The sequence below is a fragment of the Poeciliopsis prolifica genome, unplaced genomic scaffold (assembly GCF_027474105.1).
Source record: "Poeciliopsis prolifica strain line A6 unplaced genomic scaffold, Auburn_PproV2 SCAFFOLD077, whole genome shotgun sequence".
Classification (NCBI taxonomy): domain Eukaryota; kingdom Metazoa; phylum Chordata; class Actinopteri; order Cyprinodontiformes; family Poeciliidae; genus Poeciliopsis; species Poeciliopsis prolifica.
Genome location: NW_026562452.1, coordinates 108,983 through 127,001, shown reverse-complemented (window position 1 = coordinate 127,001; position 18,019 = coordinate 108,983). Strand labels below are relative to the sequence as shown.

General features: G+C 36.5%; 2 protein-coding genes across 3 annotated transcripts; both read right to left on the bottom strand.

Moving 5' to 3' along the window:
- Window positions 1–3,189: 3,189 nt before the first annotated feature.
- Window positions 3,190–17,697, bottom strand: LOC129352490 (DELTA-stichotoxin-Hcr4a-like). 2 transcript variants are annotated; one of them, XM_055021511.1, is made up of 3 exons: window positions 17,614–17,697; window positions 4,711–4,833; window positions 3,190–4,032 (listed from the first exon to the last, which is right to left on the bottom strand). In XM_055021511.1, the coding sequence occupies exons 2-3, from the start codon at window positions 4,812–4,814 to the stop codon at window positions 3,576–3,578; spliced, it is 561 nt and encodes a 186-aa protein (XP_054877486.1). In that variant the 5' UTR covers window positions 4,815–4,833; window positions 17,614–17,697; the 3' UTR covers window positions 3,190–3,575. The 2 variants fall into 2 exon arrangements, with proteins under 2 accessions (XP_054877486.1, XP_054877485.1); XM_055021510.1 differs by lacking the exon at window positions 17,614–17,697 and adding an exon at window positions 5,219–5,498.
- LOC129352491 (uncharacterized) lies at window positions 5,884–17,696 on the bottom strand. The gene is made up of 4 exons (XM_055021512.1): window positions 17,614–17,696; window positions 8,804–8,863; window positions 8,385–8,493; window positions 5,884–6,595 (listed from the first exon to the last, which is right to left on the bottom strand). Exons 3-4 carry the CDS (start codon window positions 8,486–8,488, stop codon window positions 6,166–6,168), a joined length of 534 nt encoding a protein of 177 aa, XP_054877487.1. The 5' UTR covers window positions 8,489–8,493; window positions 8,804–8,863; window positions 17,614–17,696; the 3' UTR covers window positions 5,884–6,165.
- Window positions 17,698–18,019: the final 322 nt, after the last annotated feature.

The following is an 18,019-nucleotide window of genomic DNA, read 5'->3' as shown; positions in this document are numbered from 1 at the left end:
TTTACCTTGCCAACTAAGTCCAACAAAGTCTGACATGTATCTTTTTGGTTTCTTGCAGTTACTCTGAGGTTTGCACAGTGCTTCACACCCATCCCCCTGAAAAGTTTGGCAGCTGTCTGAAATGTTTTACACATGTGAATAACTTTTCAATATGTAGAACAAGAAACTTTAATTTACAGTTTTCTGATTTTATCACTGCTTTTGAAGAGATAGCCACACACATAATTGGTGGTGTACAGATGGTACTTTGGGAAGCTCTGAGAGTTTATGACATAATAATCAACTTTTTTCAACTTGAATAACTGTGGACTAGATGTACTGTATTTTATGTACTTTTTGTCTAAGATTCCTCACAGCCAGAAAATTACAATTCAAATAAACAACTACAGCAAATGCATCATTTCTTGATTCAGAGAAAAAATAAAGACTGAAAAATCAAGGGAAATAAAATCTTTTTTTCAGATTTTCTGTAGGAGGTTGGACAGATTTATTTCACAGCTGAATATGTGTTAGTGGACAGACAGAATTATGGTAAGCGATAGAGCACAGCTCTTAAATGTGCAAAAAATATTTCATAAACAACCTCAAACTGAGGAGAAAGTGTTAAAGTGATAAACAAAACACTGACACATCCTCACATTAAGTTATGACTACTAAGGTGTCAAGGAAAGCATTCATATCTGCAGGATAGGTCAGAAACCAAAACACAAAGTTAGACTGAAAAACACAAGCAAGAACAGATAAAAAAGATGACAGATAAAAACATATCAATTTGAAATCTTGTGGGTGATTGATATTCAGAATTAACCAACAAAACCAAAACATTACAAAATATTTAACTCGCACCACATGTCCAGTCTAATATAGATTTAAAAATGTAGCTCAAACTTTAGAGATTCTGAAGATCCAAGTTATTTATCAAGATGTAAAGAAAAGTTGAGAGGGCAAAACAATGAAAAGTTCTTCCCACGTTATCTGTACTGTTACATGATACACATTTGTGTTTCTCTGCATGCTGAGATTTCAAAACAACAAGATAACCTGAGCTGATTTCTATACCTAGCCAGGAAAAACATAACTTTTGACCCCTGTGTTTTAGCAGAAGAAATGATGAAATAGATCCCACATGTGTTCGGAAACAAACATGCATATCAGTGAAACCCTGCTCTGGCCTGAAACCTTTTGATTCTTTAGAGATTAAACTAACAGTGGAAGCCTGAAACTGACGGGAAGGCTGCCAGCCCTCTGTTCCAGGCTGTCACCCATCAGGTCAGACACACGATGAACTATCAAAGACAACCAGACCCAGCTGGATGTCACGACATGTTTGGTGCTGGTGGCATCTCAGGAAGACAGTGACAAAGTAGTTGCAGAAACAACAAAGAAAAAGAAAGAAGGTATGATCAGGAAGGTGTCTGACATCATTTGTTGGACCAATTAAATAAATACATTTAAATATATATTTTTATTTTTATTTTTTATTTGATATGTTTTACCCTTTGCTTTTCAAAGATTGTATTTTGATTTGGAGATTCATCTGTGAGTATAACCATGCTTCTTGTCGTTACAGGCCTCTAGATGGCAGTATTTGAGAGCATTTTGTGCAGTGCGCAACAAAACTTCAATTGTAAAGGCTTAAAACATGTTTTATGTTTTTTTTTAATTTTTTTTTATTTTTTTTTAAGCTAAATGTGATTTTGCATGCCTGATTTAAGCTCTGAAGTTTATTCTCAATTATCAGGTCAAGGTTTTAGCTTCTATGTGCACATTCAGTCAAGATTTCTGTTGCAAAACACAGCACATGCAAACAACAGTTGGGATTGTTTTTTGTTTTCAGGTAATTGGGTGAACAATTTCTGAGATTTCACCTCACATGTGTTTCTTTGCTGTTCAGATCAGCCAGTATTATGTTCAGGTGCAGAAGCTCGTAGATTAGCATTTTTCTACACCTGTGCTCTCCTAATTCTTTTTCTAACCTCCTTCCTCTTTGGAGGTAAACTGCACCTGCTTCAATTCACAAACATTTTCTTCATTCAAAGAGGATGGGATACTTTCTTAATTCTTTCTCTTTAATATTTAAAATCTCTGATTCCACGCTACTTTTACAATTCACTTCATACCAACATTTAAAAACCCACAATGCACAATGGAATTTATCCAGTATATCCATATCTGCAGGTGAAGGTGTGTGTCTTTCTAAACTGGGAGACAAACAACAACAAATGCAAATACACAAGCACTTAAGAGGTAAAATACATAATAGAAAAAAATGAAAGTAGTCTTAGAAACAGTTGTTGAAAACACAAAGAAAAGATTAAAAGCTAAAATGTGTGTCAATATCTTCAATATGTCACTCAAAAAGCTTTGTGGATTAAGTCTACACAGGCCCAGTTTCCACCTCAATATTATTTGCTTTTTATGCAAATGAAACAGCAACAACTGAAACCTTTGATCTGTGCCTCTTTGTGGAGGCAACTGTTGATGCTGGAAAAAGCCTTGTGACATAATGGGAAACCAGAGCCAGAATGGGAGCATGGAGACTTCAAATAGATTTGCTGAAACCTGATATCTTCTTATGAGATGTAAATGAAGAGCAGCTGTTTCACCACCTGCATTAAATCTCAATACATCTAAAGGTTAATGGCAGTGTCTGCAAAGAACTGGCAGTGATGTTACTGCAAAATAAGTACTTAGTGTTGAGATAAGGTAATTTATTGGGCGGTCAAATCAATCTAAGTGTCTTTCAACCTGTGAAGATGATAAGTTTGAAAAGAAAAAAAAACCCACAATTATTCTGATTTTTGCTGTAGATTTCAAAGTAAATGTGTGCATTTTATTGTTAATAACTACACTTTCACCTCCTTAACTTTAGTCTTTCTGCTGTGAACAGAAAATTTTGAACAAATTTTTTAAAAGTTTTACTGTGACCATGATGTACTGCAAATTAAGGCATCCAGGCAATTTATTAAAAACTCAGTCCCACCTCAAAGCAATCAAGACCTTGTAAACATACAAAGAATGCCTTGGATGGAAGTCATGCTAATACTACTACTACTACTACTATACTACTACTACTACTACTACTACTACTACTAATAATAATAATAATAATAATCTTTTTGCATTAAAATATCTCATTGTCGTTTTTATGCACTCTTTTTAACCCCAATCAGTGGACAGAGACACACATTAAGCTTCAGAGAAAATATTTATTTTATGCCTGAAAGGATAATGTCAAGGTGAATTCAGACAGCCACTCTGAGTATTTTATTAAGCTGTGTGCCCTCATCCTTCAATGAGTCATCCTTTGATTTCCTTTTCTAAAGATGCCAGTTTAAAACTGAATAGCACAGAAATACAGAAAGGCTTCTGGTATAAAAAGAAAATATTTCTGTCAGGATTTAGAAGAACAAAACAAATTCAGATCTTAAACAAACTATAAGCTAGAGGGCAATACCAAGGCATAGAGACACATGTCAGCAACAACAGCTGTTAAAGAGTGCATGCTCATTTTAGTGGAGGAAGCCTGTAGAAAAACAGACCGCGAGGAAGGATTCTGCGACTGGGAATGGATTCTAGTAAGCCTGCTGTCCCATGTGTGTGAAAAGCTTGTCCCATACCTCCACCTTCATGATGGCATTGCCCATGGGACACATAGTGGCTTTGATGTCAAGGTAGTTACCCACATAATTGATTCCTGAGCCATTGGCTTCCCCTCTGACAAAACCATGCTCATGCTCTTTCTTCTCATAGTACATTTCTTTGAATAAATCCTTATCACAGTTGCGACCCTTTTTATAGACGCCCACTGCAAACCAGTTCTTGTACAGGTTGTAGTCCCAGGGAACTGAAAACATGATGGCCAGGGTCTCGATGTAGTCATTCTGGGACTTCTCGAAGAGATCGTAGGTCATGACACCAACACTCCCGGTTGCTTTTCCACCAGACTTAGTGAAAGTGCACACCTCTGTCTTTAGGGGGCGTACGGTAGGTTGAGGTGGATTGAACACCTCTCCATTTTCAAGGAAGGCTCTAATAACAAAAATAAGAACAAACTGTTGAAACAGATACTTACATATAATACATCAAACTCAAAATCCATTTTCTTACTGGGTAACATTAAGTCACAATAACCCTTTCCTGTCTGGATCAGTAAGAATTACCAGAATTATTTACTAAATTTAACAGTTCACTTCCAAAATTTTGTATACCAAGGATATCCTTCTTTTAAAGTTTAAGGGAGCCCGGATGAAGTCTGATGACTTTTAAAGCTTCCGATAGGTTCATAGACAATATCTGAGTTAACAAATATTAACAATAACATAGATCAACTGCAATTGATGTACGTAAAGGTCTCCAGCACTGTTTCTTCTTAATATCTTGGACTGTTTCAAAAGAAATCATGCAAGATATTAAGAAGGGAATTGTGGGCATAAACAAATCTGGTTCGTATTGCATAGCATGTGATGATAAATGTTATGGGTATGTCTCTTCATAGAAAATATGCAAAATTAAATTAGAATTAGAATTGGAATTAATCTTAATTAATTCTAATTCTAATTAGAAAATTGTTTATTATTTTTCAAATGTTTCTAATTAGACAAAATAATTAGATCATGCGAATATGTTGGCTAAAGTTAGTAAAACTCTACCAATATAGCCTGAAAGATATGACAAAAATATATTAAGAGAAATCAACAAATTGCTTACTTGGGATTGATAAGGCAGTAGTTATTTGTGACATTTGAGATTTCAATAGTCACGCTTCTCTTGCTGGTCACATCAGCCGCCACAGCCTCAGCCGATTCCGTCATGCTGCAACAATTATGAGATCTATTTGAAAGACAAAAATATTTCCGATAGAGTCAAACAACATGAAAGTCATGGCTACTGGTATTTTTTAAAATACTTTGATTGATTTTCATTTTACCAACATAAAGTACAAAAAAAATAAAATAAAAATAAAACGAAACCAATGGAATTTAGGTGAAATTTACCTTCCTCATGATAATGAGGCTAACGTTTTATAGCTCATACTCTGTTAAGACTTTATATTAAACTTAAGAGTTAACAAGATAATAAATGCTGATGTAATAAATACATCAGTTTTTCAGTTAGTTTCCAAAAATAATACTCTTTAAAACACACAAAATACCTATCAAAAGCAAAAGCAATTTGTAAGTACTTTTAACTAAGAATAGTGATTTTAGAAACTTACCTGTGAACAAAGTCCAAGTATTCCAAAAGTAAAATGGGAGAAGTCGGAAAAGACACCTGAATGGGAGGAGCTGTTTTTTTTTCCCTATTTTTCAGGATATTCCCCTCCCTCTTGCAACATAACATAATTTAGACCAAGCACACCCTATTTCCACATACATATGTTAGTAAGTTTGGGCCTACACAAAAGAGTACTGCAAAAATATGAATGTGGTTAATACCTGTATCATCACACAACCACACCCTTTCTTGGATCCGTCTCTAATCCTTTCCCTTTGGATCTCTTTGTTGCTAACTCTGCACATTTATCCTGTCCTGTCTTTTTTTTTTCATAAAACCCATCTGAGAGAACCTTATTCCTTTTTCACTGAGCAACAGAAAAAAAGTAAACAAGGCAAGTCTAGGCACACATCTCTGGAGCCTCCTTACTGAAGCTGTTGTTTTCCAAGTTCCACACAAACAGCAAGATGAAAAGTCTCCAAGCCAGTGAAGAACCGTGTTGTTATTGCGCAGATTAAAAAAAAAAACATCCATGCCAGCTTTCCATCTGTTGCCGCTCATTAGTGTTGGATAGATCCAGATAAGAGATTAAATAATAATTACTGTTCATCAGTAATAATGCAGGCTACAGAGTGAGAACATACTCCACACAAAGCAACACAAGCATTGGGTCTGAAAGTTTTATTACCATAATCAAAGAGAAGAGAGAGTACAACGTACATGAGTCCAAGACATTAGCTAATGGGAAATCAATGAGCTGGCTGTCAGATATTGATATCTCTCAGCAGACGCAAAATAGAAATGACAGCAAAATCAGTCTTCCTCTCCTGAATGCATTTTTTTTATTATTTCAAGATGACAAGAGTGGTCACATCAAACACATTCTGTTCACTCTATGGACATAAAAACAACAAAGAGTTTAAGAATAAAACCCAGCCGACCTGCACACTAACGGCCCATTTTATCATACAGCTCCACCTTAACAATAGCTTTCCCTGTTGTAGACATTGTGGCTCTTAAATCAACATGTGCTGCTTTATATTCCAGCCCACACCCGTTTGCCTCAGAGCGGGTGAAGTTGCTGAGATCTTTCCCGTCATACATCTGGTCGTACAAATGTTTGTCGCAGGCCCGGGAATGCTCGACCACACCTATAGCCAGCCGGTTCTTGTAAATGTTGTGGTCGAAAGGCACAGAGAACATGAGGGCCATGCGCTCCGAACAAACCCGGCTTTGCATGTGGAACAGGTCGTAGGTTAGCAGACCGACCGCACCGGTGGCGGTATTGTCATCCTTAGTGAAGGAACACACTTCTGTCTTTTGGGTGCGAACTGTGGGCTGGGGTGGGTGATATGAAAAGCCACTTGTCATGTAAATCCTACAAAGGAAAGCAAGTTACAAATTAATATTTGAGACATTTCAACAATGTTGCAATGAAAAAAATGAGACAAAAACTTTGCAACATTTCCTATAGCTTGGGGATGCTCTTTCTGAGTGTTGGGGTGGAAAAACAGTGTACACTGTGTACACTGACAGATGGAGTATGACTGGAGGTGCACTGCTGTGGACTTCTAAGCAAAAGTGATTCTACCTGCATGCGATGTGCAATGAGGCAGGGTGTGTCAGTGCATGATAGATTGGTAGATGTTCCCAGCAACATAATGTCACATATGAAAATCACCCATCCAAAATATGGCCAGTCCTGACAAATCTAGACAAATGCAGAAACATGACACACATGGCAAAAACTTGATGTGCATTCTGGTGCTGTTTTGTGCAACTCACTCTTTTTTCTTTTCTTTTTTTTTTTTACATTACCAGTGCCTTTTAAAAGTATTGACATTCCTTAAATCTTTTCATATTTTGTAATTTTATTTTTAAAAAAAACCCCAGAAAGTATGATTTGTTTTCAATTTTTACAACTAATAATCTAAGAAGTGTGCATGTACTACATGCAGGAATAAAGCCATTTTTAAAGAAAGATCTAGTATGTCCCATTAACAGTTTGCCACAAGTAATATGGAACACAAAACAAATATGGAAGAAGTTACTTTGAGCAGGTGAGACCAAAAAATTTAACTCTCTTGGCTGAACCCAGCATTCCTGCCATGACACATGTTGGTGAAAGTATCATGCTGTTGGGATCACTTTTCTCAAAAGGGATCAGGTGTCATAAGTGCTAACTACAAAACTACAGGACAATCCTGATGAAAGAAAAAAACTTTTGCTAACTGCAAAGCATTTGAGTCTTGGAAGCTGGAACAATAATAAAAACAGAGCTACAATATCCTAAATTAGATTTATTATTCTTCAGGTGAAGTTTAGAATAAATATCTGAATAACTCCTCACAACAAATTATGTTTTGTCACAGCACATTTAGAAAAACAGAAACAAAAGAAATATTTCTACACAATGTGTGTGTAATACAAGCTGTTCAAACAGGACAAATGTTCCATCATTTATCTACAGAAAAGATAGAATTTGAACATTTACAGTCAAAGCACATTCACATACTAAAATGCACCAACCAAGTCCAGACATAGAGGCAACTGAGAATCTGTAGTGTTATTCTTGGATGCTCTCTATCCAATATGACTAAGCTTGAGCAACATTGCAAACAAGAATGGGCAAAGATTTCAGGCTTTCAATGAGCAAATCTGGCAGAAACTCACCCATGAAGACCTGCAGTTACAATTGCTGTCAAAAGTGAGTCTACAAAGTATTGACATTTCTCAGATATGTCTTTGAAAATAGTTTTGAAAACCAGGTTTCATTTTCCTTTTACATTAAATTATTCCATGTTGTTGTGTCCAAATTGTCTCAGATTGTAATATGAAAAAAAATAAATTTCAAGGGGGTGTGAATACTTATGCAAGTTTCTGTGTCACCTTTGTCTGCCTGACTGTTCTGAATGCAAATGAAAACATGTATCTTTCAGTGAATATGAAATTAAAACAAGTGTGATTACTTTTTAAACAGTTAAATATAAAATTACATGGAGTTTTCAAATGTCATTGCTATGAATTTAACATCAAACATTACTGTGCTACACAGTAAATGAAAATGCACTGTGATCTAACCACCTCATTGGGGTTAGATCTCAAATGTACTTTCAATCAATTCTTTACTGTAAGTTGTAAGCTTAGTGATGCAGTTGAAGACTTACTTTGGGTTAATGAGACAGTAGTTGCCGCTGACATTGGTTATCTCTATGGTGCAGTGCCTGTTGGTTGTAAGAGTGGCGGACACAGCCTCTGCTGTTTCAGGCATCTTGACTGCAAGAGAATTATGAGTGAAAGCTCAGTTTGTAGATCCAATAGAGCAAAACAAATGTATGTGTTTTCTATTTAGATACTCAGAAAACATGAGTAGTATTTAAGATGATGGCTGGATGAGAAGAAACAAAGGTCAAGAGCGAGCTTTTACTGTCACACGAACTAGCTGAAGAGATCAAATGTAGGCAAAGTAGGTGTGCTAACATCAAAATAGAGGAAGAGAAAAACGATTCACAGTACTTATAAAACTTTTTCTACACAATAAATCAGGTGACATTTTCCTATTACTGAGTGTGATTATTATATTTACCTTTTAGAAATTCACACCAGTGTTGTGCCAGACAGCAGCGTCAAGTTCTTTCCTCAGATCCTGGAGAGAGTGTATCTTGTGTGATTACACCTCCACAGCGCTTGTTCAAACACAGGCGTGTCCACACTATCAGTTATTAGAAAATTCTGGCTAAAAATGATGTGGTGCTTTGGGCACCTGCTATTCTATAAATGCTGCATGGTAATCATCATGGAGGATTTGAAATAGGTGAATCTTAAAACATATAAATTAATTAGAAAACATAACATCTTGATCATTGTCAGGTTTCCATGTGAATCACAGATGAGATGTATTATAGAAGATCTTTAATTTTTAAAATATTTTTATGTCTTTCATAGTTTCTCATACTTTAATTGATTGTCTTTTAGATGTTTTAAAGAAATCCTTCCATTCCTGTAGTAGGAAGTGAAACACTTCATCTTCCATCTTGTTTTGTGTAAAACTATATTTTCCCAGGCATTGCTCAACTGGTTATTTTGCTGCAGGTGAGGGCTAGCAACAGATTCCTGTGGGAACCTCCTGAAATCATTCACAGATTTCAACACCCTGTCTACATCTAGGTCTTAAATGTATACTCCTCTCCCAGAGGATTGGAGAGTTGTGAAAGAGGCACTCCTGTTTTCCCCGTTGACTTCACAAACAAGACTTTATGCAACAACTAACTATAGCATCAGCAGTATATCTGAACACTTCCCAATTAGAGATGTTTTGCAGTACAGTCTTTTAAGAAGCACACATAATACCCCAGCAGCTGTTCTCTTGTTGTCTAAGAACCCTTCAATTTCAAAATTCGAAGTCACCAGATGGCACCAAACATGCATCTGCAAAAACACATTTGTACTGCACAGAGTTTGTCAGGTTAAGTCATTTCTAACTTCAGACATTCAGCAATTCCATTAAGGAAATTTCAAATATTGCAAACAGAAAATCCCTGACATCTATTAACAATAGTAGGTTTTTATGTGTCACAGTGTATGCATTCTTTTAAACACATTTCCCAGGATATTAGGACAATCCAAACATAAAAGAAATGCATTCTCAGAGAAATTATCTTAAATTGGAATCTGCCTGGTTGAGCCTTAAATGTGCAAAATGACCTTAACACACAGGAATGGCTTCCTCAGTTTGACCTGTCTTCTGCTGCCACCCTGAGGCCAAATTTTAGGGATTTCAGATACAGCATTTGCCAAATCACTCTTTTAATGATAAAAATGATCCTATAGAGACATAATGACCTGCACTGAGTATTATGTCTCTTCATCTGCACTCACAGGGGTTAACAGTGTTCATCCTATATTCTGCATGACCTGCCTTTTAAGAACTCATCTCAGGGCAAATTACATCCTTATGAAGCAGGTGCGTTAAATTTAATCACACTCAGGTTATCTTTGTGAGAATAGTTAGTAAGAGGTAATTAAGAGGGTGACAAAAGGAAATAATATGAGCACTCTCAATCAGCGTGATGCTGAGACTTTCATAGTGTTATGACAAAGATAAATGTATGCTGAGTACATAACCATATTTAATCACAGTGGCTGCGGTATCAGTAAATCAACCTCATGCCACTTGTGTCGCACCTTTTAGTCCATTAGACACCTTTTTTTGACAGCATTATGTTTTATGTACTTCTGTTGTTTTTAATTTTACTGACACTGTAAATCATTCGAAAGAATATTTTCACAGAATGCAGCAAAATCTTTTATTCATTTATCTACGATCCGAGCTGAATGAAAGCAAATGAATTTAACGTTAAACCCATTACAGTCAGCGCTAAAATAGCCTTCTGTCTTTTCAGTTTCAGTCAAATTGCCATCAGTGATGATGTTCTGAAAAAGGACAAATTCAATAAAATAGTGCAAAAATGTTCAAATAAAACAGGACTTCAACATACAGCTTCTCATAATTATTATGATAAATATGCATAAAATGTAAAGTTACATTGAATCCCTACATTTGCCAGAGGGACCTATTGCTGTATTGTTAAAATTGTATTGAGATGAAAGGACAAGATTTGGAAATGCAACCTGCATTTTGGACAAAAACTCTTTCATAAAATGGCCAGAAGGTTGATTATGATCTTACCCCAAGCGGGCCCTACACTGTTCACATGGATTAGTAATAAACTCGAATGTTGGTGGTAAATTGCAACTAATTAATTAGCTACTTTGTTGAAGCACAAATTAGTCAACACCACTTTCAGATCTCGTTTTATTTTTCCTTGTCAGTCATTTCATATTTTTAAGGTGCTGTTACACTCTATCTTAGTTAGTACAAATAACTAACTAAGATAGTTATTTGAACTATCTTAGTTCTTAAATCTTATATCTTGAATATAAGATTTTATTTGGGTTTAAAAAATACAATTAATTTTGTGATAAATGAAATCTTGTCACATAATATGAAGTATATTTATAAAATCAGAACTATTTTAAGTTCTCAACAAATAAGACTCTCAAAAGTAAATCAGGTGTTTTATTTTTATAAACCACACTTTCAGAGGATTTCCATTATCAGACTCATAGATTTGCCTTCCATCCATTCCTTAATGTCTGGTTCAGTTATGATCTCTTCCCAGAATCACTCTTTCATTTCCAAATATGATGTAAACGGTCTGGAGCTCTGGGATTGAAAACTGGCCACTTAAGAGGTGTGAAAACAAAAATCTTTATAAATAGCCCTACTGTGGTGGGCTTTGACAGATGTGCCAGACTGGTCTCAGGTTAATGTGAAATCATTGCAACAAACTGCATCATGTAGGCTAATGGCACTTACTTTTTTTTTTTTTTTTAAGACATTGTGGAGGTGTGTCGGATTTACAAAAACTGAACACACACAAATATTCTTGTTCTGGTGTGGAAATAAAATACATAAAACACAACACAGTTTTGCTTCAGTTAAGCACTAATGTCTTATTCATATTCCACCCCTCCCCCTTTCCTGCTCAGCAATGAAGCCACCTTCTTTGCAGCACTAATGATGCATAACATCAGTGACATTTCTGTCTCCAGAGAGAGCAATTTGGTTCTGTCTTAATCTCTTTATCTCTGCAGATAAACCTGATGATAACTGGGTGTTTAATGCAGAGCTTATTGCTGCATTTAAGACCAATTATATCAAACAGTTTTCACCCAAACCTTCTATTTTACATAGTTCACTTATGAAATATTAAAACAAGTTATTTTCTGACTCATCTCATCTAACCAGATATTTTTTCTTTATTCTCAATTGTGATCCATGTTTCAGCCAAGGAAACTGTACTCTACCTCTAATACAACACAGAAAGTTCAGGTCCTACACATCCATTTAAACAGCTCCAAACAGGTCCACATGAAAAGGTCAAATCATTGTGCTTTGTTTGTTCAGGTCAGAGAAAGACATAATACTCAGTCATGATAAGAATTTGTAATGTTGTGTGATGCAGTTGATCGTAATAGTCTCGCCATGATAATCAGTTCTTAATTGAGAAGTTGTTTTTCCAATAACAATCTAAGAAGAAAATGCTGGATGATGACATGTTTGTCAACATCCAGACTATCATTTCAACACAAATAGACAAGAGTATTGCAAAATGACTTATGTATGATAGGAATTTAATGCTATTGCACAAAGCTTGAAGAAGAGCTGCCCGGTTTAGGTCAGCAATGATCTGTACATTTGAGAGAGAAGTTTATGTCCAAGTTTTAAATTTAATTTCCTTACTTATGTGTTAAGATCTTGGTTTAATGTGGCTTTTAACATAGTGCCATCTATCACAAAAAATTCTGCAGACAAGTGTTTGTTATGTGGACAAACTGTCAGTGGGACTTCCCACTTGTCTTAGCAGCTATGTGAATAACATGTATTTCAGCCTAAAATATTAGTTTGGTAGCTTTGCCTTCATGCAGAGATAATTTCCAGGTTTTTATGTGTAGAATATTTTATGCAAAAGATCAATATTTCATTTAAAATAAAAATGAAGTCCTTGTGGCAAACTCCTGCCCATACTCTTTATAGAAATGAAATAAGCGCAGATTAACATGTTTTAATAAACCTCCTTCAACAGCTATTAGAAGCCACAACAATCTAAAACATGACTATAACCAAATTAGAATCCTTAAACATGTTAGAGAGAAAGCCAACAATGTCAGATGAAATTAGTCAAATATCAAATCAAGGATTTGTGATTTAGAAGCCAACTCTGTGTCTCAAAAGCAAAAATATAAAAATCATGAAAATCATTTTAGCTACAGATATAATCATGGAATCAAAACATCCCTATGTTATATCACACTATTCACTGCTTAAACTCTTATAATTCAATCAGCTTTGAAGACAGGGGATTCTGATTAATCTCTTCAGTCATCAAAATGGTCTTCAAAGGTAAAGGTTCTCAAATGTAGGGTAATGGGTGAGAGGAAGTAGATGGGGATTATGCAAACTTCGCGGTGATTAATTTTGGTCTGAGATGTATCTGCGCTGATCGTAGCCTGGAGACGAGCATATTGATTGATTGCTACAGAGAGCGCGAGGTTCTGCACATTTACTTTTTGATGAATAGGCTGTCAGGTCCTCGAACAACCAAATATGGTTCTGTAAATTAATGTTTAAGTGATTATGGTATAAGTGTAAATAGTATGCATCTATTAAGGAGGATTACATTTGGTGCCACTTTAAAAAGAGGGGAGGAATAAAGAAGCAAGCCAGCAGAATATCCCACCGCAAAGTAGACATAGGGGGAAATGTGGTTTTAATCTGCATATATAATGTTTTTGCATTCAAAAAGGGAAGTCCTTGACATTAATGTGTGTGTGGGTGTGTGTGTGTGTTTGAGTGTCTGTGGATGCATGTGTCTGAGTGTTCATGAAGGCCGGTATGTTTGTGCTTTTAAGAGGCCTAGGCTGAAGACGAGGGCTTTAAGTTGACAGAGCATGCCAGCGCATCCACCCCTTCAAATTACCGCGTAACAAAACGCATCCAGGGTGCTGCACTAGAGGTGAGAGTGGGAATAAATGCCTGCTTCAAAGATGATTTGTGTTCAGCGCGGATTAATTCCCCCACCTAAGAAAAATCAATAGCGCTGTGTGGAATAGGAATACATTTGTGTCACCTTTTGGTGACAAGGAAGTGAAAACACACTACGGAGGCAAGTTGAGACAATGCACATCAAAATGACTAAAACCCACTTAAACTGGTGAGGGGTTCAATCCCGGGAGCCACAGGTAATTAAAGATTATCTCCCTCTGTTAATTTCTCTGTACAGTATGTCCCAAAGCTGAGCCTGTTTTAAAATGTGTTCTATTATTGCAAAATACCAATTGTGTAATCTCTCATGATTGAACTGCAAGCCTTTCATCACTCACAATACAAATGTATTAACAACATTCATTTCTTATTGTTCATGTAAACACTTGTCGCCTAATTTTGGCATTCAGAGCTCTGCATTCGACCCTCAGCAGCCTTTTTAACCGTTTGTTACCTTGATTTTGTAATTATTTGAAAACCAACACTTACTCATTTAAATTTACATATGGGCATAAACACAAGAAGCTAACGAATGCAAACATTACAAGCACCTCAAAACATTCTGATTTCAGTGCAGGAAGAAAATCTTCAGGGGAAAAACACAAACCACTTTTTGATTTTCAAGAACACGTCGAAAGAGTGGAATGAAAACAGATACTGTATATTTTCTTTTTTGTCCTGATCGTTAGGCTTCCTTTGTCCAAAATGCTTAATTTTATGTAAACACTTTTTTTCCTCCAGGCTTCAGATTTCTGAAAAGCACCTTGACTTTTGTCCTTTGCATTCACGACACCCTTCAAAGACGTTTTGAGAAAACACCTGCATTGTGCAAACATGCTGTATTGCACAGTTAGCGACTCATTTCCATATTCCCAAACAGAGCGTCCTCATCCTCGCGTTGACTAAATGATAAACACCAAGGCCTGTGTTTGCTACTGATCCTCTGAAGAGAAGACAGACAGGAGATCAATGAGCTCCTCATCCTCCAACCCATCTGCCATTCACTTTTTTTTTCTTTTTCAGTTCCCCAATTTTTCCATCATCCCTACTTTTTCCTCCAACCATTGCATCCTCTCGCCGCTGTCATTCAGTGTTTCTAAGGCTTAATCCTCTGCTTTTCACTCACGCTACACAGCCTGTGCTGCCCCTGATGCCCCACCCTCCCCAACTCCATCCAGCTTTATGGGAAATATAATCCCATTGATCCAAAATCCGATGGGAAGCGCTGATCTGTAAACAGACAAGTGCTCAATAAGAATTGCCCGGTCCTCCAGAGAGGAGACGGAGGGCTGATTGGGTGTTAGGGTGGGTAGGTGGTGTCTCAGGGGCAGCAGGTACTCAGGAGGTTTACTGAGGAGACTGAAGGTGGTGGAGATATTTCTATTGTGTGTCTTAGCATCATTTATCAGATTTATTGCAGAGCTCCTTCATTGCCCCTTCACCTGGCTCCACTGATTCTAACTTTATTGCAGCCTTGAACTATAGTCTACCCAAGCAATTAAAAGTTCTTAGCTCTGAGTGAACATTTGAAAGGTGTGACATTTTCTTTTTGACTGACGGCGAATTTAGAGCGACAGGAGAGACAGATGCAGCCAACCATGGATATGGATTTTTTTTCCTTACTGCTTTTTTTTTTTCTTACAATTTCCTCACAAACTGTTTTTTTGCTCCCCATCTTATGCCTGCAGACTACTTTAGCAACATTGCAAGACTAAGAGTTCAAGCAGACATGCAAAACTCCTTGAAAGTCATTTGATGACAGTTTAGCATTGGCCAAATGAATGTACACCTCTCCTATTTCTTTTTTCTTTTGAACATTAGACAATGCTTCTGGTACAAAGATTTTTCTAATAAAGTTTCATTAAAATAAGGATCTTTTAAAAACATTATTACATTTTTTTATTGTGAGCTTAGAATTCATTTTAAAAATGCTTCATTAATCCCAAATACAAATTAAATGTTGTTGCAATGCATATTATCCAAGGTTCTTCAAAGAATTGCTTTAGGAGCTGAAAGCTATGAGCGGGAAGGATCTCCTGTAGCTGTCAGTTTAATAGAAATGCTGAAGAAGCCTCTGACTGAAGGAACTCTGTTTTTGTAAAGCATTTTCATGCAATAATTTTCCACAATTTTCTCAATTTTATGAAGAATCCTTCTTTGCACTCATCACAACAGACCTAGAAAATATATGCAGCACCTTCTTCTACTCAAAAAGTATAGTGTGCTCTGTCTCTTCTTGTGGATGTTTCACAGTTTTCCAGTTCCGTTTTCCAGATGAACCCCGAGGCGGTTATTCACCTCAACCTCCTCCACCTCTTTTCCCATGATGGATTGACCAAACCCCGTTCATCAACAATCATCTCCTTTGTTTAGTTCACATTTAATATAAAATTATTGCTTCTGCACCATGACACAAAATGGTCAACCAGCTCTCTGTGCTCAGCTTCTTGTCCATCTCTTATATACCTGACGACTGCGGCGTCATCTCAGTATTTCTGCAGATGAAAGAACTCTGACTTGTGCTAAAAGTCTGAAGTGTACAGGGTGAAAGGAAATGGAGAGCGTACAGTCCCCAGAGGTGCTGCTGTGTCCCAGAGGGGAACGTGGAGCACAGGAGAGCACAGCTTTTATTCTCTACTTCATGAAAGATGCAACATCAGAAATGTTTCTGGATCCTGTTAAGATAATTTGGTTATTATTTCAATCCCTCTGTCTATAAGAACAGGATTTAACTCCTCTGTTAATGTGAATTTAGGGTCAGCCCAGGTCAACTCCAGTCACAGCTGGGAGATGCCAGCTGTGATTAGCATTAATGGCTGTTCCTGGTCAGTGTATTCATCTGTCTTTTGAGGGATCTTTGAACTAGGAAAATAATTTAAGAACAGAAGAAAAAAAGAAATATGCCAGAATAACCATAAGATGTTTAAGAATTATATCCTTTCTTTGATGTTTAAATGTCTTAACAAATGAATATTCTGAAATTTGACAGTAAACAAAACTGTACTTTTTTCTCCCTCGCTGTTTCTCTCACTCTTTGTCTTCTTCTCACTTTTTTCTATCTCTTTTTATCTCCAAATCCACCCTCTCCAAGTAAATTATAAGGTGTTTAACCATCTGATCATTATTCTAAAACAAAAGCAATTTCAAATATTCCAGATTCACAGTGTTAGATATTAACAAACTGCGAGACAAGCTTCAAAATACAAAAAAGGAGAAAACTAAAAGTGTCAAAAGGATTCTGTAGTGACAATTCTCATCACAGTTGTTAATTATCTGAAAAAATTTCTGTTGCAAATGTTTTCTGTAGGTGGGTAGCAACTTCCTAATGAGTAACACCCTAACTGCTTCAGCTTTAAAGTCTTCATTTATTTTTCTAACAGTCATTCTAAGAACATATTTTGAACAGTACTGGCTACAGTTTGTCCAGCGGTTCCTGAAACAGAGTTTATAAAATGCAGAAAACTGCTGGTTTTGCTCATCCTTCGTTTTACATTCATGAACACGGTTGGTGTTGTGAGCTGAATATTCCAGGGAACCAACTTTGGGGTCAAAAGCATTATTGACTTACAAAATAAACTGTATGGATAAAATGTCTCATCAATACCAACAGTATGTGAGCCTCCATAAAAACTCCACTTCAATGCCATTAATTAAAAATCGATCCAACATTGTGAAACAAATGCACAGGATGTGCAGACCGCTGCCCAAAACTCAGCTGAAAGTGAAGTTCTTTTTCTCAGTGTTTCCACAGAACCAACAAATATTTTTTTTGAGTTACCATACATTACCTGGAGGATGTTTATGAAGAGCGGTGCTGAGTCGGCCTGTACAGTGTGTGCTCTTGCTGTAAGCATGCCTTTGCTGTGAGTTACGGAGTTACAGATGCCTCTGTTCAATCCAACTCTTCCTACTTTTGGCTTGCTTCTCAAAGTGTCACAACAACTGCAAACATGGAGGATGCACAGGGAGTACAAAGTCTGCTCTTCTCTGAAAATGGGTTTTGTGGCAGTCTTAGGAACACTTTTTAAAATTTTTTGTCTATCCTGTGAGGAGTAACTTTTTGATTTGCAATCAAGCAGAAACGTAAAAAAACAAATCCCTGTTGCTTTTCTTAAATGCAGATTGCGATGAGGAAAGCTTTTTTTTTTTTTTTTTTTGCTTATGAAGACAAATCAACACGACTGATGAAACTGT